The 23,869-nt window shown below is 50.5% G+C and overlaps 1 protein-coding gene across 6 annotated transcripts in view; it reads right to left on the reverse strand.

Moving 5' to 3' along the window:
- PRKAG2 (protein kinase AMP-activated non-catalytic subunit gamma 2) overlaps nucleotides 1–23,869 on the reverse strand; it is a 320,167-nt gene that overhangs the window by 212,665 nt on the left and 83,633 nt on the right. For 5 of the 6 annotated variants that reach the window (XM_034965286.3, XM_034965280.3, XM_034965285.3 and 2 more), the window contains exons 2-3: nucleotides 17,762–17,833; nucleotides 12,523–12,802 (exon numbers count right to left, since the gene is read on the reverse strand). In XM_034965286.3, the coding sequence (XP_034821177.1) occupies nucleotides 12,523–12,802; nucleotides 17,762–17,833 (352 nt within the window). Of the gene's footprint in view, nucleotides 1–12,522; nucleotides 12,803–17,761; nucleotides 17,834–22,147; nucleotides 22,267–23,869 lie in introns of all 6 variants that reach the window. The other variant, XM_034965284.3, reaches the window with a different exon arrangement.

Genomic DNA, 23,869 nt, shown 5'->3' on the forward strand with positions numbered 1-23,869 from the left:
TCTATTGCCCAGGCTGGAGTGCAGTAGCACGATCCTGGCTCACTGCAGCCTCTGTCTCCTGAGTTCAAGCAATCCTCCTGCCTCAGCCTCCCTTAGTAGCTGGGATTACAGGCACACGCCATCATACCTGGCTAATTTTTATATTTTTAGTAGAGACAGGGTTTCGCCATGTTGGCCAGGCTGCTCTTGAACTCCTGGGCTCAAGTGATCTTTCCACCTCAGCCTCCCAAAGGGCTGAGATTGTAGGCGTGAGCCACTGCACCTGGCCAGTCTTCAAGATTTTTCCAAACAGACCAAGAAGGCTGCAGTTGGTGCCAGGACTAAGTCAATGGACAAGGACAGCCTGTGCCTGAAGAAACAGCGACTCTGTAGCCTTGCTCTTTCTTCCCATCCTGGGCCACTGTGTCATGATTCTTACCCACTCCTAATCCAATCCCCACTTGCAAGACCTCAACAGACTTGGAGTTCTAATGCACTGTGGCCTTCCTGTCCCCCTGAGATGCTCCAAAGCTCCATGGAGGGTGTCCCCCCAGTGCAGGGAGCAATGACGCTATCTGGTTTTACCAAAGGGCTGTGTCAGCTGTGCTGGGCAGGCAGCTTTCCACAGTGTTTTACTGCATTTAAGAGTCACAAGAAGAAACTAACCCAGGCAGAAAGGCTGTGAACAAACCTCAGTCAAGCAAAGAAGAGAAGACAAGTGAAAGTAAACATCAAAGAAAATGGCCCAGGAACTTTGAATGCAGTTGATGCTGTGGTTGTAGACTGCGCTGGGTTAGACAGTGCCCCCACTAATTCATTTCCTTTCCAGAACCTCAGAAGGTGACCTTATTTGGAAACAGAGTCATTGCAGATGTAGTCACTTAAGTTGAGGTCGCAGTGGAGTAGGGTGGGCTCTTAATCTCCTTTGACTGCTGTCACTTTAAGAAAAGGAAAAGAGACAGACACACACAGAGGAAGGCCACAGGATGATGAAGGCAGAGGCTGAAGTTACGCATCTACGAGCCAAGGAACCCCAGGGTTTGTGGGCAACTGCCAGAAGCTAGGAGGGAGGCCTGGAACAGAGCCCTCCCAGAGCCTTCAGAGGGAGCATGGCCCTGCCGACACCCTGATTCCAACTTCTAGCCTCCAGAATTGTGGGAACAGGAATCTGGGCAGCTTAGGCCATGCAGCCTGTGGTGCCTGTGTGGCAGCCCCTGAAACTAACCTGTGGGCCATGAAGGCACGGATGCTGCAGCCGCATCTGGGGAGGTGTGGCGGAAACACGAGGTGGGCAGGTGGCACTGCTTGCGGGGCTGGGGTGCTGGGCTGACATGGCCGAGGGTGCACCCCCACCCCATAGAGTGGGCACCTAACCTGCTGGCCCCAGAGTGTGTGTGTCCACTGCTAGGGACCACGGAGGCCAAGTTCAGTACATTTTGAGAAATAAAGCTAAAATTCTAAGCCCCTAACCAACTGAAAGAACCCCCTCTTGGCCACGGGGACCCCAGAAAAACCTTAAAACTGAGTTCCCGGCCATAATGGGATGAGAGGTCGGATGTGCCTCATTACACCCCCTCCCTTGCTAACCACCATTAGGCTTCCTTCCCCAAGGTTTAAATGGAAACCTGCCCTTTTGAAAGACTTGCTCCATTCCTGAGATCAACCAGCTGTCTGATGCTGCCCCTTCCTTTTGCAGGTTCGACACAACCGACCAGCATTCCTTCCTGATAAGAGACCCCTGACCATGGAGTGGCTCTGACCAGCCTATGGAGGCTGCACACAGACAGTCTTCGCATCCTTGGCTTCACCCTCTGACATATAGGGCCTACTGTAATCCATTTAAAGGTTAAGTCTCCACCCCAGCGTGAACATGGATGCATGATGCACACAATTAGCCAATTATGCATGTCTATGCTTCCTCTTTGTGAATATTCATATTGTGAATATTCATAGCTCCTCCTATAACCTGTTGAATATTTGGCCACCCTGTTCAGCATAAATCCCTGTCTTCCACTCTCGCAGTGCCTGTTTCCAGCATCTGGCTAGAGACTATGCTTCCCAGCCTGTCAGAATGGTGACCTGCTGGCTGCAGCCTTTTTAAAGAAGTGATCCTTTGCAAATGTAGGAACCTTATCATTCTTCAACTGACACTTTGCTGGTCACTGAGCAAGGTGTGCTGGGAGGAGTGAGGGCTCTGAGGTCTCGCAGGTTTTCTGGGGAGCTTGATTCTTATGGAGTGACCTACAAATAGCACATGTATTGAAAACACATCAACCAGTCTCAGAGCAGCCCTGTCTCTTGGGTTTTAGGAGTTCGACCTGGAGCTGTAGGGGGGTGAGATAGAAAGTGGCCTCCCTCCTGGAGAACCCAGTGAACAAACCACCATGCCCCACGCCCCATCCCCGACTTTAGCATTAAGCGTTGCAGAGGCTGAGAAGTAGGGGTTCCAGCCACGGTTGGGTCTTGTGTTGACCATTTTCCAGTGCAACCACAGGCTCCCTAAGACTCAAGCAGCACTGTGGGCTTATGACCTCACACATTTACCATTGCAGAAATTATGCCAAAGCATGATCAAATTATCTGCCCACAATGTATAGGTTGTTTACAAAAATAACCAGCCCTCCTCTGTTCCTTACTTCAGGCTCTAAGATCTGCCTGATTTCTACTACTGTAAGAACATAGAAAGTAATCTCATTACATGCATGATTTTTACCCTATCTTCATTCCAGCTATGTTATTCTTTATGCTTTTCCCTTAGCTAAAATTTCGATTTCCGCTTTACATTTTTGGCATTTTAAAATAAAACATTATATCACTTCTATCAGCACCACGTTTCTTGTCTTTCCAAGTCTGCTGATGCTTTCAAAATCCCCACGTCCCAAACTCAGCACCATTAAATTGGAGTGAGGCTGGTGGTGGAATGGGAGGTGGGTGCTTAGGGATTATTCCACTTCCTCCTTTCCTCCTGCACTCTGTTCCAAAGCCAGAGAGCTCTGTGTTCTTTCGCTGTATCTGAACAACTGTGGGAGGAATCATTTTGTATGCATGCAGTACACACAATGCCATCTTTCCTAGAAGTCTCAGGCTCTGGGGTATATATCAATATCACCTGAGGAGCCTGTTAAAACTTTCGATTCCAAGACTCAGGCCATTGAGTCATTCGCTTCACTGGTTTGTAAATATCTTTGTACATTAGGGATATTAGTCCTCCATCAATTCATCATCTCCTTCTGGTCCAGCACATGTTTTTCACGTCTATATTGTTGTTTTGTTTCATTTTCTATTTGGAGTGGGAGGCTGTATGGAAGTGGTCATCTTGATGTCATCAATGATAATTGCCTCTGTCCCTCCACAGTTTCTGAACCCAGTCGGGCTTACATATGACCCACTGAAATCCCTCGGTCAGTATAGCCACCATCTCGTATTCAGAAGCATCAGCCCACATTTTAGAAAGCATTGAAAAACAAGTTAAGTTATTGGTGAATTAATTTCAAACAATTTGCTCAGTGCCTTCAGGCGCCATTCTAGACCCTGAGAGAGCTTTGAATAAAACAGAATTCCTGTCCTCAGACAGTTTACACTCTGGTGGGGAGAGACAGGCAAGTGAACCAGTAAATAGACAGTATATCCTGTGGGGAATCAGTAGTGTAGATGCCTGCAAGGAGATTGCTACTACTTTACCCAGGGTGTCAAAGGAAGGCCTTTCTACTAAGGTGAGTCCTTTCAGGAAATCTGAAGAGGTGTCTGGAGAGGCTGCCTGGGAGCCGGCAGTGGGCTTATATTCCCAACACACATAATGCCCCTTTCAGGGGGTCATCTCTTCTATCCCTCTCCCACCATCCTACACAGCGCAAGAACTGGGCTTCAATCTCTGGTATGACGCTCCCAAACTCTCCAAAATCTTCTCCAACCAAAACTCACCTTCTAGAATCTTCCCTTCACTCACCTGGACCCCCGTTATGCATTTCTCTCTTAGACATTCTTCATTCTTCCTAACAGGAATGCATCCAGCTCTCCTCTACCTCATCAATATAGCAAAGCTCTGAGAATCAAGCCTGCAAACTTTGAGAGAAGGCAAGAAAGGCTGTGGATATTTATATCACAAACAAACATATTTTTTGCACCTTCTAGAAAGGCCTGACATCCCAAGATTTAGATATTCAGATGTTTTGGAGGTACATGACTTAAAACATTTAAAGTTTAGTTCCACACGGAAATTATTTTGGTGTGACCAAGAGCCAGGTGTGGTGGCTCACACCTAAATCCCAGCACTTTGGGAGGCTGAGGTGGGAGGATCGCTTGAGTACAGGAGCTTGAGACTAGCCTGGGCAATACACTGAGACCCAATTTCTACAAAAAGTTAAAAAATTAACCAGGCACGGTGGTGTGCATCTGCAGTTCCACGTATTGCGGGCAAAGGGCAGGAGGATCGCTTGAGCCTGGGAAGTTGAGGCTCTGCAGTGATTCTGCCACTGTACTCTGGCCTGGATGACAGAGACCCTGTCTCTAAATGAATGAAAGAAAGAAAGAAAGGAGGGAGGGAGGGAGGGAAGGGAAGGGAAGGGAAGGGAAGGGAAGGGAAGGAAGGAAAGGAAGGAAAGAAGGGAAGAAAGGAAGGAAGGGAAGAAAGGAAGGAAGGAAGGAAAGAAAGAAAGGAAAGAAAGGAAAGGAAAGGAAAGAAAGAGAGAGAAATGACCAAGGAGACACTTTTACCTATTTTTGCGTAAATGGCTAGCTGGCTATCCCATTATTGGTTTATAGATCCCTAAGATCTATTCCATTAAAGCAGAGTCTCAGCACCTGGACTAAAAGTGGACTTCGGAGTTCAACCACCTGACTTCACATTTTGGCTTTACCACTTGGTAGCTGTGTGGCCTTTCTTCCACAACTTAAGCCCTCGTGCCTCAGTTTCTAGTTTGGTAAACATTGTACAAATAGAAGAGTTGCTATGAAGATTGAAAGAATTATATACAATGCACTTAGAACACACACAGACTTATAAATAAGGAGCAAAATTTAGCAACACATGAGATTAGATCATTCTGGAGGTCCTGCCTTGCTGACTGTGTAAGATTCTTTTCGCTTTTCTAAAAGACTTTAATCTTATTATTTGCAGTTCATGAACACACAGACATGCACTTTCCTTTCCTCATCTCCAAAGGCAAGATCACCCTAAACCAACTTGCAAAATCTTTTGAAGCTAAAGATTCACTGTTCTGGAAGCTCCTGCAGCCACTCAGCCATGTAATAATTCTTGTGGCACAAGGTCAGCCAGGTAAACATCTCAGGCTTTGCAGGCCATGGGGTCTCTGTTGCACCTGCTCAGTTCTGCTGTTGAAGTGTGGAAGCGGCAGGAGAGGAACACACAGATGGGCGTGACTGTGTCTCCATGACAGCTTTGTTTACATAAAGAGGTGGCAGGCCAGATTTTGTCCCGGGGCTGTCATTTGCTGACTGCTGCATTAGAGGGAGAGACGGAAAAGTGGGTCATTGTTTTGGTTGGGGTGTTTGACTCTGATCATCAAAGGGAAATAGGTTCGATACTCCATGGTGGCTAGGAGTATGATGAGAACGCCAGCCACACTACGAATCCTCATGCTACTGTACCTCTGACCAGAGGCAAATGTTAGTGAAAGACTACAGCAGCTCCATACAGGCAGCCTCTGAGAGGTAAGATCCTTCCAGAAGAAAGGTCTGGTTCTCTTCCCTGGGCAAAAAACACCAGCCAGCCTAGGTACTTGCTGGTCCCAAGATCAGCTGTGGAATCTAGAACCGTGGTCCCCATCTGTGTTCCCCCTGCTGTCTTAGAGTGTCTTAGAAGATTGAATTACCTCTTTTTCCTTTTTCATTTCTCCCTCTGAAATGACAGTGATCATAATTTCCATCTTCCTGCTTTCTTTCCCCTTAATAATATAAAACAGTGTTTATCGGCCAGGCACAGTGGCTCACACCTGTAATCCCAGCACTTTGGGAGGCTGAGGCAGATGGATCACTTGATGTGAGGAGTTTGAGACCAGCCTGGCCAACATGGCGAAACCTTGTCTCTACTAAAAATACAAAAATTAGCCAGGTGTGGTGGCGGGCGCCTGTAATCCCAGCTACACAGGAGGCTGAGGCATGAGAATCGCTTGAACCCAGGAGGTGGAGGTTGCAGTGAGCCGAGATCTCGCCATTGCACTCCAGCCTGGTGACAGAGTGAGACTCCATTTCAAAAAAACAGAAAAAGAAAGAAAACAGTGCTTATCAAGCTCTGGTGTATATCAGTATTACCTGAGGAGCCTGTCAACACTTTAGATTCTATGTTTGTCATGTAGGCCATAAATTATAGGACAGAAAGATGAGATGCAAATAGAACATGAGGAGAAGTGGGCATTACCTTGAGACAGAAGACTCAGAAAACAGGGGATCATAGCCACATCCTCCTTAATGTCAAGGCTGGATGTGAGGCTGCATCGCCCTCCATGGGGGAAGCAGCTTACACAATTGTATGTAGGCTCGTTGGGCCACGTGTGATGAGGGCATCCTTGCGTGAATGCACACATGCTGGCCAAGGAGGGTGGGATGCCACAGTCCCCTTTGGATTGCCAACTGGACCTCTTATCCTGGAACTTCCCGCCCTACCTCCTGGTTCTTGGTCATTCTGTTTCTCCTGCGTGATCCTACCCCCCACCCCACCCTGATTGATTCAGGGATCCTAACTGGGCTAATCAGATATCCTGCGACAAGGCATTTAGGACAGTAAATGGAGAGAGACACAGACTAGGACTTCTCTGGATCTCTTGGAAAGATCCATGAATTCTTGCTGCTGAGGCCTCAGGGCCAGTCTGGTTCCTTCCCTTCCTGAGTCCTGAGGGTTCAGCTCTTTTTTGAATTCCGTAAATGCCCCCAAATCCTTCCAATACATTGTTTGCTTGTTAAAAAAGTGGTCGTGTGAATATAAAAGAAGAGGGACCAAAACTGGATTCAGAAAGGCTGGAAATGTATCCCTTAATGCCTTTTGTCCAGATTTGGTTCAAAGGCTTCTAGCAGCCAGTGCAGACAGAGGAAATGCACTATTACACGATTAATGTCTGCTAGAGACAAAAGCAGTCCCGTTGATCAGAAGTTCAGCTATTCTTGGTACCAAGACCAGACAGCAAGTTCCTCCCAGGGGCCTTGTGTAATGAACGAAGTCTTCATGACAGCCCTCCAGTGGACACAGTGGCTTTCACGGGGCTGTTTCTTCCCAAGACCCTCCAGATGGGCCGATGGCATTACTCTCAGGCTCAATTTCATGAAGTTAGTTCTGGGGCAGTGGGGGAGCAATCCACAGTCTGGGAACCCTGATCCAGGAATAGATTTCAAGTACAGAGAAAAGCAGACAGATTTTGCCTCCTCCAGGCCAGCCTCATGCCAAGCACAAATGAACGGCCATCTGGAAGGAGCTCAGGGTGCCCTCCCAGTCAAGTAACACCACAGCACAGAGACCTGGAGCTTCGTGCCTTATCAGCCATAGGGCTGGGGGAGGGATGGCTTCTTTCAGGGAAAGCCAAGGAGCTGGCCTCACTGATTCTCAAGGGCACCAACATGAGCAATTGCCCTGGGGACCAGGCTTGCTCTGTTCTGAACTCCCCATCCCAGGGGGCTTCTCTGAAGAAGCCATGCCCCTACCCCAACCTAATCAATCCTTGCCCTTGTGAGTAGCTGAGAGCCATGCCATAGACTTCCTGAGCCCGGCCCTTGGCTGTCTACCCCGATGGTGTAACCAGGCTGTAACAGGCTCTGCCTTCTCCACAGTACCTGACAAGCCAGAACGGTGAACCTGGGGATTTTCTAGCCAAGGACACTGAAGGGCCTTGGAAATACTCAACAGAAAAAGGCAGCCAAAAGGAGACAGGAGTCAGGCCCATCTTCAGTGGCCAACGTCCCACCATGTCCACCAACAATAAAGAGCTGCAGTGCCCGACTCCCTGTGTCCCAAGGGAGGGCCCAGGCCCCAGGTGCACACGGGTCCCAGCAGGCAGCCCCAGGTCCCACTCCCTTCGCAGCTGTCTGCACTTCTGCCATAGGAAAAAAGCAATTCGCAGGCTCACTGAGCTCACAGACCACACTCAGGCCTGGAGGAAGGTGCAGATGGCAGGCCCAGCCTGGGCAGTGCAGGCCCCCTAGGCGAGGAAGCAGCAGTTTTAGGTTTCTGGAATGAGAGGTAGCTGAGGGGCTCACATACCCCAGTGTGTGGATTAGGGGCACAGGGGTGTGGAGCTATGAGTGGACTGTGGGCCCCTACCCAGCAGTGAGGCCTTCAGGTACATTGCGGAGGAGGATCAGGGGCCTCACAGTCTCTGCTTCTGAGCCCCAGCCTCATCCCCAGGACCCCTTGGGTGCTGGACACTGCCGGGGTGAGGCCTCCCGAAGGTACAGCCCCCACATTCCCCAGCCTGCAGCTGGAGCTCCTGCAGTACGGGAGATGGGTTGGGGGACTCACTCTCTGACTCCACCTGCCTGTCTCGGCCCCTGGCTTTAAGGAAAGGGTGGAGGGGAGTCTGGGAGCTTCCTCCTGTGCAGACCACAGGCTCCGACGGAAGGGGCCATGGCCAGGTTCAGCATGGGCCCCGAGGTCTAGCTCTTCACTGCTGCAGCACCCCATGCGGACTCCAGCAGAGTCATCCCCAGGCCTGTGCCTGCGTTCCCTCACTGTGAGCACAGTGTCTGCTGGGACCCGCTGAGATCCAGAGGTGCTGGGAGTCTTGGATCCACCTCTGATAGAGGTTGAGTGTTTGTTCCCCCCTCTCAGGTTGAAATTGGATCCCCGGTGTTGGAGGTGGGGCCCGGTGGGAGGTGTTTGGGTCCTGGGGGCAGATGCCTCATGAATGGCTGGGTTGCCTCCCTGCGACAGTGAGTCCTGCTCTCTTAGCTGGGTGTTTTAAAGACTCCAGTACCTCTCCCCTCTCTCTTGCTCCCTTGTGTGTGAGCTCTGCATACCCCGGCTTTCCTTCGCCTTCCTCCATGAGTGGAAGCAGCCTGAAGCCCTTGCAAACACCTTTGCAGAGATCACGACAGCAGGAGAAGGTCCAGCCTGGCCCACTCCATCCTGCATCCAGCCTCACAGGCTGGCTGGCTTTGCTCATTACCTGGGCGGAGGCCAAGCTAACCAAGGGAGGAATTTAGCTTATAGTTTAATTTGAAAGCAAGGATGATAATAGTACCTCCCTGAAACCAACCGTTCCTTGCTCAGGGACTGAAAACCAGCTTTGTGAGATGAATGAAAGACCACAGATTAGGATTATGGGAGGGGCCTGAACTGGGCTAACATGCAGGTGTAGTTTCTATGATCTCGTACTGCTCTGGGGTCATGGAGCCAGAGGTCACAAGACCTGCAACTTCCCCAATTGCTCCTGTAGATAGTATCACTATTTAACACCTAAGATTGGTCTTTTGAGATAATTTTTTAGACTTGAATTCTGGCAAACAATGGACCCCACCCAGACCCATGACTCATGACTCAGCTGACCCTGTGGCCCTCACCTAGAGGCCGACTCAGTGCTGGAGGCCCGTTTCCACACCACTATGATCTCATCCCCAACCAATCAGCAGTGCCCGTTCCCTAGCCCCCTGCCCATCAAATTGTCCATAAAAACCCTAAGCTCTGAGCCTTTGGGGAGACTGATTTGAGTGATAGCTCCATCTCCCATGTGGCTGGCCTCACATTAAACATTTTACTACAATACCAAGATCTCGGTGAATTGGTTTTATCTGTGCAGTGGGCATGAGGCTCCCACTGGATGGCTGTGCCCTCCCCAGAAGCAGATGCTGGCACCATGCCTCTGTGCAGCCTGTAGAACCATGAGCCAAATAAACCTCTTCCCTTTATAAATGACCCAGCCTCAGGTACTCCTTTATAGCAATGCAAAATGGAGCAACACCGCCTCCCATCCTGGACCTCCACACTCAGCCGTCTGTAGGTTCTCCCCATGCCTTCTCCAAGCCCTGCTACATCCCAGCATTCCCCAGCTAGCCCTTAAGGCTGAGCACGGGGCCTTGGCTGTCCCCAGGCATTCCTGGTGGCTCAACTCTTTCTTCTGCTGTTACCAACACCCGCAACTTCTGTTCCACATCTTGCCACCGCCCCGAAGCTCAGGTCTGGGAGCTTGCCATTTTTTTCAAGATGTATTCATTTTTAATTACCAATAAGTGAAGATAGTCTCAAAAAATTGGAATATCAGATAAAGCAATATTTTCCTTCCACCCATCCACTCCTAATTCTTCACTTAGAAGCTACCACTAGCAGTCCGATGCATGTCCTTTTAAAAAATAAAAAAGGTATATATGTGTGTACACACATACATATATGCACATACATACACACATACATCTATACAAATCCAAAACACACACACACACCCCCATATATGCTGTGTTCAAATTATTATATGCATATGCTTTCTTCCCCCATAAATGCTTTCCTTACAGTCCCTTCTAGCTTTGATTATCTGTCTGTCTGCAATTCTGTCAGTTACTGAAAGAAAACCGTTGAAAGAGAATGAAAATCTAAACATAAATAACAATGAAAGACAGTGAAAAGGAGGAATACTTTAAGAAATTGATATGGTTTCAAAAAGAGATTTTTCCAGACTCAGTTTCTAAAAGAACAGCTCATTTCCCAGGCTGAACAGTGGACAGCACCAAACCTCCCACCAAATGCTGTACTGAGCTGCAGCCTAGGCCCTGAGGACTGAACAACTTCTCCTGCACCTCCTGGTGCCACTGCTGGGCTCCCAAAGGGACCCTCTGCCTGCAGGGACCCTCCTCCTTCTCTCCCCGCTCCTCCCTCTCACCCTCTCCTCCCACCCCCATGGAGGGCTCTGTGCAGGAGAATGATGTAGAGGGAGGCAGAGGGTGATGGTTCCTGCCAGAGCTTCAAGACCTTCCCATGGGAGCCAGCTCACAGCTCCTACACTCCTTTGGGCACCCTTCCGATCGTCAGGTTCCCTGTGCTGCTCTCCGTCCCGCTCAGAAAGCCTGCCCTGTCCTAACTCAGCACAGGCAGTACCATGGAGAAAATCTCGTCCTTTCTTCTGAAGCCTGCTTGCCCCTGACTAGGAGCCCTTGAAGGCAGGAATCCTGTCTTTTCATCCACCAATTCCAGCACATTCAATCTACACAACATCGCAAGTTCCCCAACAAGGCAAACTGCGGACACATCCTCCTTCTCTTTGACAAATCCCACCTGTGTGACGTGGAGCCCTCACGCAGCTTTCCCATCAGGCCGGGCCTGATTTCCTTCCTCTGTACAGTACTTTGAGCCCTCATCTCTAGACGATGTTTATACAAGGAGATGGGGGAAGAAAGGGGCACCTTAAGGCTAAAGTGCACAAACTTAAAGGAAATTGTGACAACCCCACAGCCTTGAGTGAGGGGTGTGTGTAGAGCATGGTCAGGACCTGCCCCCCACAACACACACACAACCCACAGGCAGGAGCACCTTCATTTGTTTTATGTAGAAAGACGAAGCGCAAAATCTGTCCAAGAGATAGATCTGCTCCACTCACACAGAATACGGTCACCAACCCCTCCACCTCCAAGGTGGTGGATGAAGAAGTGAGGCTGACAGAGACCTGGCTTCTCGTCCTACAGCCACTGCTGCCTGATGGAAGAGTTCGAAGTCAGAAACACCGAAATTCCCCTCTTGCTGCCGCCTGGCCTTGCAGATATAAAGTGTTGCTCTAACACACAGTATTGCCAGTCTTTCTGAGTAAAAGTCAGCCTGGAGAGAAAGGTGAACTATCCCAGGCCTCTGATGGTCAAGGACAAATTTGCTTTCCACATCACTATCTTCCCCAATACAAATGTTCTAAGTCAGTAGAAAGAACTGGAAAGAATAGACAAAGGAAAGGAGAAAGTAAACGCCATAAACTTATAGTTTGTGGTATATTTCATATTATCATCGACGGCACTCAAGTGAAAATACCTTATCCTCAGATCACAAACACTCATGAACCTACGGAACTCTTTCTTAAGCACTCACATTTCCTCCTTCCATTACTCCAGCAAATCCCTCCTAGCTTCCATTCCCTGCTGCCCAGAGCCCCAAACAGAAAAAGCTAGGATTTGCCAGGAACAGGTGTAGTCAAACCCTCAAATACCAAACCACAGAGAGTGGAAGCCATATCGGGCTGACCAAAGCAGTCTGGTCCCGTGGCCCCGGGTGAGGGCCTAAGCTTGGCTCCATGCCTGCAGTTTCCAGAGAAGGCTGGAGGCAAGTGTGTCATCTGATTGTCCATACAAGCTGTACTGTGAGTATCAGGATGTTTACAGTTAACCCAAGGACCTTGCTGGACCAGAAGGATTACGCTTTGATAGATTAGCATGGGAAGAAAGTGACAGGTGGAAACTGATGTTCTGGAGAGAGATTTGTTTAGGGGGAAGTGGGGGTGGGGAGAAACAGATACAGGCACTCAGCACCAAGCCGCTCACAGCCACCTGGCAGCTTCGGTGCCACCGTGGATGTGTGACTGCAGAAGAGGCCCCCAGCACCCACCTGAAACAATAGCATCAAGGTCTTACTTTTTCTGGAGCGGGAGAAAAACCTGATGCCCCCGGGCGAGGTAGCAGGGTTGGAGTTGGGGGAAGACTCTTTGGAGGAGGAGCGGAAGATCCCACTGAAGCTCATGCGTCGAGGGGAGCGCGGCGGGGACTCCTGGTAGGAGAATGGGAACACGGTTTTGGGAGAGCCGGGGCTGGTCTTGGGCCTCACAGGTGCAGACATGGGGCTGGAGGGCCGGGGCTGGGGGCCTCTGGAGAAGAACCCTTTGGAGGGGCTGCCCGGGCCGAAGGGGCTGTCCACCTGCAGAAAAACAGACGAATGGATGCAGTCACTTCACACTCTGGACACGCTGCCTCCTGCCCTGTATGAAACTTATCATTGTCCCCTCTCACATGCGGGCCCCCCATAGTACCCTCCCAGAGAAACAGCCCTAAGGTCTTCCACAGAGGTAGCCACTGAATGGTCTGCAGGTAGCACCTGCCCCAAGGATGGCCCCTCACAGGCTGGCAGCACCACATCCTGGAGGTCCACTGACCATCCTGTCCCACTCCTTAGAAGGGGCTTCCAGGAGGCAGAGGGGAGGAAGGGAAGTGGAGCTCAAAATGAGCGTCTCCCTCCTTTATTATGGGCCTGCCTGCCTTCACCTCTCAAGACCTCACGTCCATCCAAGTTCTGACAACACAGGACTGCAGTTCTCTTGCCTGCCTATAAGATCCCTATGTTCCAGAACAGAGCGGGCCTGGAGCTCCATCCTGAGACCTCAGTCCTAGGAGATGATGAATTTTTCACCTCCAAGCTGCTTCAGCATTTGAAAGACTGAGGTTGCCGACAGAAGTCAGGAGAAAAGTTCACAAAGTCAGCCGGGTACGGTGACTCACGCCTGTAATCCCAGCATTTTGGAAGGCCGAGGCGGGTGGATCACCTGAGGTCAGGAGTTTGATACCAGCCTGGCCAACATGGTGAAACCCCATCTCTACTAAAAATAAAAAAATTAAAAAAAAATTAGCTGGGCATGGTGGCAGGTGCCTGTAATCCCAGCTACTCAGGAGGCTGAGGCAGGAGAATCTCTTGAACCCGGAAGGCGGAGATGGCAGTGAGCAGAGATGGCGCCATTGCACTCCAGCCTGGGCAACAGAACGAGACTCCATTTCAAGAGAAAGGAAAGAAAGGAAGGAAGGAAGGAAGGAAGGAAGGAAGGAAGGAAGGAAGGAAGGAAGGAAGGAAGGAAGGAAAGAAGGAAGTTAACAAAGCCCCAAACCTCTGAGACTCACTTCACCAATGATTTAAAATTCTAGTCATGACTTAAAAAATTATCAGACCCCATAACTTTAAGCCAAGGCACAGAGCTCATAGTAGACTTTGAGAAATATCTCACGTGCCCGCAGCCGTGTTCCTGCTGGATGCGTGGAGGAGCTCCTGCCCTGCCTCTGGGTGCCGGCATTTGGCCCCAGCTCTGCCACCTGCTGAGCCAACCTGGGCATGTTACTTGGTCTCACCGAGCCTCAGCTCCCTCATCTGTAAAATGAGGATGGCCGCGCCCTCACCTCAAGGGCTGCTTGAACGTCAGATGAAGCCGCGTGAGGCCAGGAAGCACACGGTGCGTGGTAAACAGCTCTTGTCCTACCACTTGGGAAACTTGCAAGCAACACTGAGTGGAAAGGACCTCAGAGATGACCCAGTTCAGAAGGAAGAAGGGTGAGTAACTCGTCCGCAGCGCTCGCGGGGAGCCAGGACCAGGGCAGACGCGGGAAATGCTGCCCTCGGGCGGCCGCGCTGTGCTGAAAAGGGAACACGGGACACCCCACAGGCAGCCTCGGTGCCACTTCGGGGTCTCTCTGTCCCACCTCGGGGTGCGCTGTCCGGACCGCGGCCTGGGGACGTTCTTCCGCCACTAGAGGGCGGCCCAAGCCCCGAGCCCGCGGCCCCGGGAGGATAGGATGCCCGTGGCGTGGACCCGCGCAGCACAGCCTCCCCACGCAGCCTCTCCAGCCGAAAGAGCCGGCGCCGCCACGTGGAGGTGTAGGGCCCGGCCTGGCGCGGACACCTTCGTGAGTGGGCCTGGCAGGAAGAAGAGTGTGGTGCTATAGGACCTTGTAACTCAAGCTAAGTTTTGAGTTTTTCTTTTTTTGTGTAGTTCTGTTTTTTGTTTTTGAGACAGGGTCTCCCTCTGTCGCTCAGGCTGCAGTGCACTGGCGCAATCTCAGCTCATTGCAACCTCCACCTCCCGGGCTCAAGCAATCCTCCTACCTCAGCCTCCTGAGTAGCTGGGATTACAGTTGTCCATGCCCAGCTGATTTTTTTTTTTTGACCATTTAATATGAAAAGCATTTAGATTCTCTGTTTATAGAATATCCCAGTTAGCCACTATTCCACCTAACTATGGGAATCAGGACAAATCCTGAGAATAAATTTACAAACAAGAGATTCTTCAGGCAGGGGGTGGTGTCTCACACCTGTAATCCCAGCACTTTGGGAGGCCGAGGTGGGTGGATCACCTGAGCTCGGGAGTTTGAGACCAGCCTGGGCAACATGGCAAAACCCTGTCTCTACAAAAAATACAGAAATTAGCCAGGTGTGGTGGCCTGTAGTCCCAGCTACTCAAGCAGCTGAGGTGGGAGGATCACTTGAGCCCCAGAGATGGAGGTGGAGGTTGCAGTGAGCAAGGTGACACTACTGTACTCCAGCCAGCTTGGGTACAGAGCAAGACCCTGTCTCAAAAAAAAAGAGGTTCTTCTTCAAGTGGTGGGTGCTGTGTGTGCAGGTCTAGGGTGGGATGGGGGCTGAGAGAAGCCAGTAGGAACAACACACACAGGGACCAGGGTGGTCCTATCACAAGGTGATACAAGCTGGTCCTGGGTGGAGGCCCGGGTTTGGTCACAGCTCAGTTTCCCGCAATGTGGACAACGACTTGGTTGTCCAAGCCTCGTTCCCAGGGCTGAGACAATCACGACAGCAGCCTGGAGGGTGTGAACCGGAAGAGGAGCCGAGGCCACATGGGAGGACCGGAGGGAGGGGCGGGATTTTGGAGCTGCTGGAAAGGTGACCTCGGACCTGGTGCATAGACGTGCTCTGTGCACAGCATAGGGAGCTTGCTGGGGAGCCGGGGGAGAGGGCCGAGCCAATGCAAATGTCCAGTCCTACAGGGAAACAGAGACACATAGGGGAGCGGGGCCCCAGGAGAGCTTGCAGAGTGCCCGCAAGGCCGAAGCACCATAAGCACCATGCAGATGGATAAATGGCCCGGAGCTGAAACCTGCCCCTCAACAGAGGCCCTGACCCAGAGGAGGCCCTGACAGCTGGCTAGGCTTCAGAGACGCAATGACAGGGCCGGGGAGGTGTCCAGTGCCCAGAGACAGAGGAGAAGGGGTTTGAAGCACAGAGACAGAGGGCCGGCCGTTCACTTGGGCCACCATGAGGGTGGGGGTCACGGGGGAAGTTGAGCCATGAGCCCTGGAGAACCAGTCATGAAAGGCCAGTTTAACCATATTTGATGAGCAAGGGGGACCCCAGGATTATCCTGAATGGGGTTCCATTCTGTATTCTGAATCCAGGCCAGTGGAGTCGGGCATCCAGGGATCAGGCCTGAGGAGGGAGTCCTAGGAAGCAGCCCTGCCAGTCCTGTCTCTGGAAAATGGCCGAAGCATGCTGGATGCTGGGCCCTGCCTGACCCCTCTCACTGGGAGCCTTGGGGGCCAGATCACACTCCCAGACGGTGGGAAAGCCAGGCGGAGGGACAGGCCTGCTGGGGTGGGCTGTGTGGTGGTGCAGATAACAGGCGCCGGCTGAAGCCCCCAGGGACAGGGCCTCAGGCCTTGCTCTTGGGCAAGCTATAGCCAAATGATATGTTGGTGAATGCAACCGGATGATTCCCCGGGTATTGACAAGACTCCCAAGTGTGTGCCTGGCTCCGCAGAGCTAATGGAGAGCAGGCATTCAGGCATCTGCGGAGGAGAGCTCTGCCTATGGGGCCATTTGTCATACAGCTGCCAGAGAGGAAGCTGGGGCCAGGGCCAGGCTGTGGCCCCTGTGTCTCTTCCATACTCTCAGATCTTCCATGCAAGGTTCTCACTGGAAAGCAGGGTTTTGCAGAGTCAAACAGGAGGAAGACGACCCAGTGCCCACGGGGCTGGTCCCACAGCCTTGTACGGGGTTGGTGGCCCCTTCCTGCCACTCCACTCTCTGCTGGCCCAGAAGCTCAAGGCCATTCCCTGGCAGTCTTTGCTGGATGGGCCACGAGAGCTGCTAATAAGGTTGCTTGTTCAGGGCAGGGCGGGGAGGGCACTGGCACCAGTGGAGCCCCACAGGCCAACACCAATTTGATTCAGTTGTGTGTAATTCAAATACTTAAAGAGGAGATTTGCTTTTTCCAGCATGGGAACTCCTGCCTTCATCCCAGGCTAGCCAGCACCCAGAACCCATGCCCAGACTCTGTACGCAGCCCCCAGATCACTAGCTCTGTCTGCTGTCACCTGCCGGAGGGGTCTGTGGGTGGCAGAATGCCAGGAAGCACGTCCCCTACCAGGACTCCACCCACCCTTACTTCCTGGCTGCAGGAGAAACCTGCAAGCAGCCTGGACCTCTGCGCCCTGCCACGGCCACCTCGACCCTCACCTGATGCTGTGGCTCCCTCTCCAGAGCCCCCCACCCCACCCCACCCCACACTTTTTCTGGCCACCTGACCCTATACAGTCAACAACCTCCTTGAGACACTAGTTTCCTAATGGGAGGGAAATTCACCAGTGCAGGAGGGACAGCGAGGAGCTAAAGAGAGGAAAGGAAAAGTGGAAAGAGAGAAAAAGGCGTGTGGAGAGGGTGCAACACGAGGTGGAAGGAGAGAGCCCAGGGCTGGGGGTGGGCGCTGGTGGGCAGCAGGGCAAAGTCCTGCCAGTCGAACTCAACCCAAAGACCACAGATGGTCGGCAGTGACCGATACCTTCCACCGGGCTTAGCTCACTGCTCATCTTCCTCCACTGCCTCTGCCCATGTTAGGGGGGTCTAGTGGGCCACAGTCAGTGCCACGTGAGGAGAAGAAAAAGGAGTGAAGCCCCGGAGGCTCTCCGGTGGGATAGCCCGGCCGATACGCCAGGCTTGGCCATGCGAGGTGAGCTGTCGCAGGATGGGCTCGGTTACGGCCAGGTGTGCAAGCGGGCATGCAGGTGGGCGTGCGGGTGAACACACAGGTGGAAGTGGGCTCAGGCTCTGCCTGCCTCCGTGGCACCTCAAGTGAGCTGTGAGAAATTTCTGGAAAGGAGGTCTTACCTTTCGAGAGGAATGCTTTCCGGAACCCTCCAGGTCTCCGTCCAGGAGCGGCATGGCGAAGGAGCTCAGGTCCTAGGGTGGACAGAGAGCACGTGGTCAGTGACAGTGGCCCTCGGGCCCAGGGGCTGCATGGAACTCTACGTGGGTGTCACCTCCCCCTTCCTGAGTCCTTATCCTTCAAATCCACCATGAAGAAGGGACGTGGACGTGTTAGCTACACCCAGCCCCCAAAGCCCCTGACCACCATGCACATCCGCTTCCAGAACGTGCAGTCAAACTTCCAGGAGCAGCCATGAGCTCCCAACACCCCAGGGAAGGAGGAAAGAAGAAATGGCTGGGACTAAAGGAGGCAGGAAGGCAGGCAGAAAGGGTGGAGGGAGGAGAGCCTGTCTCAGGCTATTCTGCTGATGGACATGATTTTACCCCACAGCACGGAACATGGATCCAGGGACATGTGTCTGCCTAGGAAGATGATGGGACAGGGATGGGGAGGGTGACACTGGGGTGGCGGCTGAGGCAAAACTATTAGCAGAGTCTAATGACATCGTGGCCAAAACAGAGTCTAAAATAGATTTGGGGAAAGTAGCTCACCACACACTTATTGTGTCTGAAACAGCCCTGCCCCTTCTTCCTCTTGAATCTTGCCTCCACACCAGGCAGAAACCTGCCCAGTCATCCTCAAATCGAGCACAGCTGCATCCCTAACCTTTCTTTTTTATTTTAAAGTTTTTAGTTGTGGTAAAATACACATAACATAAAATTTGCCATCTCAACCATTTTAAGTGTGCGGTTTGGTGGCATGAAGCACATTGACATTGCTGTGTAGCCATCACCACCGTCATCTCTAGAACCTTTCCATCTTCTCAAACCAAAATGCTGTTCCCATCAAACACTAACTCCCCCTCCCCCTCCCCCTAGTGCTTGGCAACCACCCTCCTATCTCTTTGAATCTGACCACTCTAGGTACCTCATATAAGTAGCATCAGACAGTATTTGTGACTGTCTGACTCTACTTAGCATAATGTCTTCAAGGCTCCTCCACATGGTAGTGTGTGCCACAGTTCCCTTCCTTTTGAAGGCTGAATAATATTCCATTGTATGAGTAGACCACATTCCGCTTATGCATTCGTCAGTTGATGGACATTGGGGTTGCTTCTACCTTCTGACTATTGTGAATAACGCTGCTGTAAGTATGAGTGTTATGGTATGAATTGTGTCTCCCTTCCCACCAAAAAAAATCTATTTGTTGAAGTCCTGACCCCCAGGACCTCAGAATGTGACCGTATTTGGAGATAGGGTCTTTAAAGAGGCAATTAATTTAAAATGAGGTCATTAAGGTGGGCCCTAGTCCAATATGACTGGTGTCCTTCCAGGAAGAGATTAGGACACAGGCACCTACAAGACAGAGACCACACATGGAGACACAGGGAGAAGACAGCCACCAACCCAAAGAGAGGGGCCCCAGAAAAACGAACCCTGCCGATATTTTGAACTTAGACTTCTAGCCTCCAGAATCATGAGAAAACACATTTCTGTTGTTTCAGCCACCCCACCTAATTTGTAGTGCTTTGCTATGGCAACCTAGCAAACCAATATAATAGGTGTACAAATGTCTCTTCAGGACCCTGCTTTCAATTCTTTCCGGTTATCCCCAGAAGTGGAACTGCTGGACATCAGGTCATCCTACTGTCAATTTTTTGAGGAGCCGCTAAACTGTTTTCTGCAGCAGCCACCCCATTTTTCTTTCCCACCCACAGTACACAGGGTTTCAATTTCTCCACATCCTCACCAACACTTGTTATCTTTGGCCTTTGTTTTCTATGATAGCCATCTTAAGTGGGCGTGAGCGGGTATCTCATTGTGGTTTTGATTTGCATTTCTTGGATAATTAGTGATGTTGAATATCTTTTCATCTGCTTATCGGCCATTTGTCTATCATCTTTGGAGAAATGTCTATTCAGGCCATTTGTCTTTCTTGTTTGGAGAAATGTCTATTCAACTCCTTTGCCCATTTTTTAATTGGGTTGATTGTGGTTGACTCGTAGGAATTATTTATATATTCTGGTTATTAACCCCTTATCAGATACATGACTTGCAAATATTTTCCTCCATTCTGTGGGTTGCCTTTTTACTCTGCTGTGTCCTTTGATGTACAGAAGTCTTTGATTTATCTAATTTGCCTTTTGTTGCCTGTGCTTTTGGTGTTGTATTCAAGAAATCACTGCCAAATTCAGTGTCATGAAGCTTTTCCCGTATGTTTTCTTCTAAGAGTTTTATATTTTATGGTTTTAGCTCTTATATTTAGGTCTTTGACCTATGTAAATTTTTGTATATGGTATAAACGTAAGGGTGCAATTTCATTCTTTTACATGTAGATAGCCAGTTTTCCCAGCACTATTTGTTGAAAAGATGGTCCTTTCCCAATTGAATAGTCTTGGCATGACTGTGGAAAGTCATTTGACTTTATCTCTGAGAGTTTATTTCTGGGCTCTCCATTCCATTCCATTGGTCTATATGTCTGTATTTTATGGTAGTATTACACTGTTTTGATTATTGTGGCCTTATAGTAAGTTTAAAATTGGGAAATGTGAGACCTCCAACTTTGTTCTTCTTTTTTTCAAGACTATTTTCCCTATTTAGGGTCCCTTAAGATTCCACATGAATTTTAGGATAGACTAATTGTTCTATTTTTGGAAAAAAATGCCACTGGGATTTGATAGGGATTGCACTGAATCTATAGACCACTTTGGGTAGTCCTGACCTCTTAACAATATCGCCTCCCAATCCATAAACATAGGATGTGTTTTCATTTATTTGCGTGTCTTCTTTCATTTCCACCTTTCATTTCCTTCTGTAGTGTTCTGTGCACTTAACCTTTTTTTAACCCATTCCCTTCTCTCCACGTCCTTGCCCTGGGGGTCCAGGCCTACACCCACTCTCACCCAGTTCCCTCTTGGGCCACCTAATTATTGTCCAAATTGTTCAGCCTTCCCTGTTTGGATCTGTGCTCCAAGTCTCTGCTTAAAGAGCAACCCCTGAAAGGGTGAGCCTCATCACGTCAGCCCCCTGCTAAGGCCCCAGCCACTCTACCGTCACCTCAGCAATGGCTTCCAGGCCTGGCTGACTGAGACACGCCAGTGAGATCTCAGATGTGCAGATTCCAGACTCAGCCTTTCTGGTGGTGTTTATCTCCAAAGTTCTCAGCCCTGGCTGCACACTGACATCACCTGGGGAGCATGGGTAGAGTGCACTGGCCTGCGGTACAGCGAGGGCATTTGGAAATTCCACCACAGACCAGATGGAGAGCTGCGTGCCTCCCAAGGAGGAGTCTCAGGAGTCTCAGACACAGTCAGGAGCTCCCAGCCGGCCCTGCAGGCTGCAACCCAAGCCCCATAGATGAACTGACCTCCGCAGCCTTATTTCTGATGTTCTCTGTTCCGGTCTCCTCCTTTCAGCAACAGCCCAGGCGGAGGGTTTGTCATTTTCCAAACACAGCTATGCATCCATGGACATCCCACCGGGAATGCTGTCTTAACTCCTCAGACACTTCTGTTCATGGCTACCATCCACCCCTCCTGTGAACTGCTCTCACTTTGCTTCAGCCACTCAGGGACAGCTCCAGGGTCCCATCCCCAGCCCCCAGCATGGAGCCCGGCCCATAGCAATGCAGGAATCACCCTGGTGCCATTCGCCAAACACCCCAAGCCCTTTCCTTCCTCTGAGCTCTCTTTCCTTCCTCTTGCTCTTCCTGCTCCGTGTCCCCAAATCCTGGCTCACAGAGTAAACTCCTATGTGTCCTGCAAAGCCCAAGTCAAATACACTCTCTGGCTGAGAGTCACCCTCAGACAGAATTAATTATCTCTTATTAATTATCCTAGACTGTGTCCCACAGTACTTTAGATACACCTTTATTACCAGACTGATAATCCCGTATTATACTCATCTATCAGTTTATTTCTCTAACCAGACTTTGAATCCATCCCTGGCAAGAGGAAAGCTACCCACCTCTCTATTCTTGGCCTCATACTGTACCCGGCAGGCAGCAGGTTCCAGATGTGTTTGAATTAACTCCCCAACCAAGCACCCTCTTGCACCTGCAGCAAGCATGGGGCCGCAGAGTCTGTGCCGCTGGGCCAGTGAACCATCAGGCCACACGCAGTTGCAATTCACTAGGAAGTGACGAGGGACCAGGGTGGGTCTCTTATCGCCCATTTTAATGAGCACATTCCTCTCTGGTTTCAAATTCTCATTACCCTCTAACATTTGTTCAGCAACAGCAGTTTCCACATGCAGAAGCTTTTTCACAAATCCTCACTTGCTCCTCATGCAACCCTAAGCAGCATCCTGCTCTAACAACCGAGGCCGAGGAGGTTCAGAGGGACTCACGTCAAGATGGTGTAAAGAGCTGACGGCCGGATGTGGGGCTTGCTGCTAGCTCAGGCTGCCCGTGGACCCCAGGCGGCTGCCCGGAGTGCTGGAGGCAGGTCCCACGCAGGTGTCTTGGGCTGGAGTGAGTATGAAAGCATCAAGTCAAGCCCAACGTTGTGGCCTGCTGCGTGGCTGCTGGACTCAGGTGTATGTGCCTGCCTGGTCATGCGGCCCAACAGGGAAGTCCCCTGGCACAGATGGCAGGCTTTGCTGGAAGGCTCCCCACCCCCAATCCCACCTCCCAGCAAGTCCCAGTATTCTAATCTTGGCTCTCATCTCCAGAGCTCACCAGGAAACATCACGCATCTTGGGGCCGGTGTGGGAAAATCTCTAATTGCAACTATGGCAACTAGAGTCTTGGCTTGTAGAATACTTAGGACCTGGTGTCCCGGGTGACATGCCAGAAGGCGCAGGCTCCTGGATGTGCCCCATTCCTGTGATTTCTAAATTTAAAACTCCTGCCAGAGCTTTGGGCCTTCCCCACCACCTGTCTCTACTCCCAGTCCAGTCCCTCACTTCCTCTTCCTGTCTGCCAGCCACTCAGGCCCTCACAGGACTGGGAGGACATTTAGGGGGCAACGCTGAGGCACCAAGAGATGCTGAAGCCCTGATTTCCGCCAAGAGACAGCTTTAGCACTCTGATTTTCATCCGCTGCACAAAATGTAACTCAGACCTTGACCACATGTGTTGGAGATAAAAAGGTGAATTTTCAGGATTTGGACGGATAAAGTCACCTGTCAGGAAAGCATCAGGACCAAAGAGAAAAGCCCTAAATCTGAGAGAATTCCTGAGATGTAAGCTGACCTTAAAAGCAACTCATTCATCCATCTCGCTGCCTTAGAAATCCAGGCAAAAGCCAAAAGTCTATCACAAAAAAAGTGAAGTATTAACGACAGAGCCAACATTAATCTGACATTAGTATGTCCTTCTGAAATCTCCCAACTGTTGCCTCATTTGGTCCTTACAGCAACCCACACAAGTAGGAAAGAAAAGTGGTATCATCCCCGACTATAGATGAAGATACTGAGGGTCAGAGAGGTTAAGTCATTTGCCCAATGCCAGAGAATCAGACAGTAGCAAGCATGTCCTGTAACCAGGTCCACCTGCTCCTAGCTCAGAACTCTTTCTATGAAACTTTACCACCTCCTTGGAGTGGTTCAGTTCCAGTAATAGAAAAACAATTTGGTATCAGAGGCTATAAAAAGAGAGCTTTTCTTCCTAAAACAAGTATCCTTGGCACAGTGTGACCTCAGGGGAAGGAAGGAAGGATACATAAGGATTTGTATAGTCCTGTGATTCATTCCCCAGGCAGCTTACCATACTAACTTTCTCTTCAAGTTCTTCTTAACTAAAAGTAACTCAAGCTGGTGTTGCAAGGAACAGGAAAGTCTAAAAAATCCCACCACCAAATGCAATCACTTCACATTCTTGCACTATCTACATTTGGAGTCATATACAGCTCCTCCTGCCCCCGGCCCGCTACTTATCCCAATATTTCCCCATAGGATAATAGACTTTCTAATGTTTGCAATCAACTAATTTGTGTATTCTTGAAGGATGGGGGCAGTTTTACTCACATCTTAGCCCTGACAGCAGGTGCTAAGTGTATATCGATCAGATGCAGTTCCGACCTTCCAGCGTTTCTGATGTTTTGTCTTACAGAGCTCCTTTGTTGATGC

The sequence above is a fragment of the Pan paniscus genome, chromosome 6 (genome assembly GCF_029289425.2).
Source record: "Pan paniscus chromosome 6, NHGRI_mPanPan1-v2.0_pri, whole genome shotgun sequence".
NCBI lineage: Eukaryota > Metazoa > Chordata > Mammalia > Primates > Hominidae > Pan > Pan paniscus.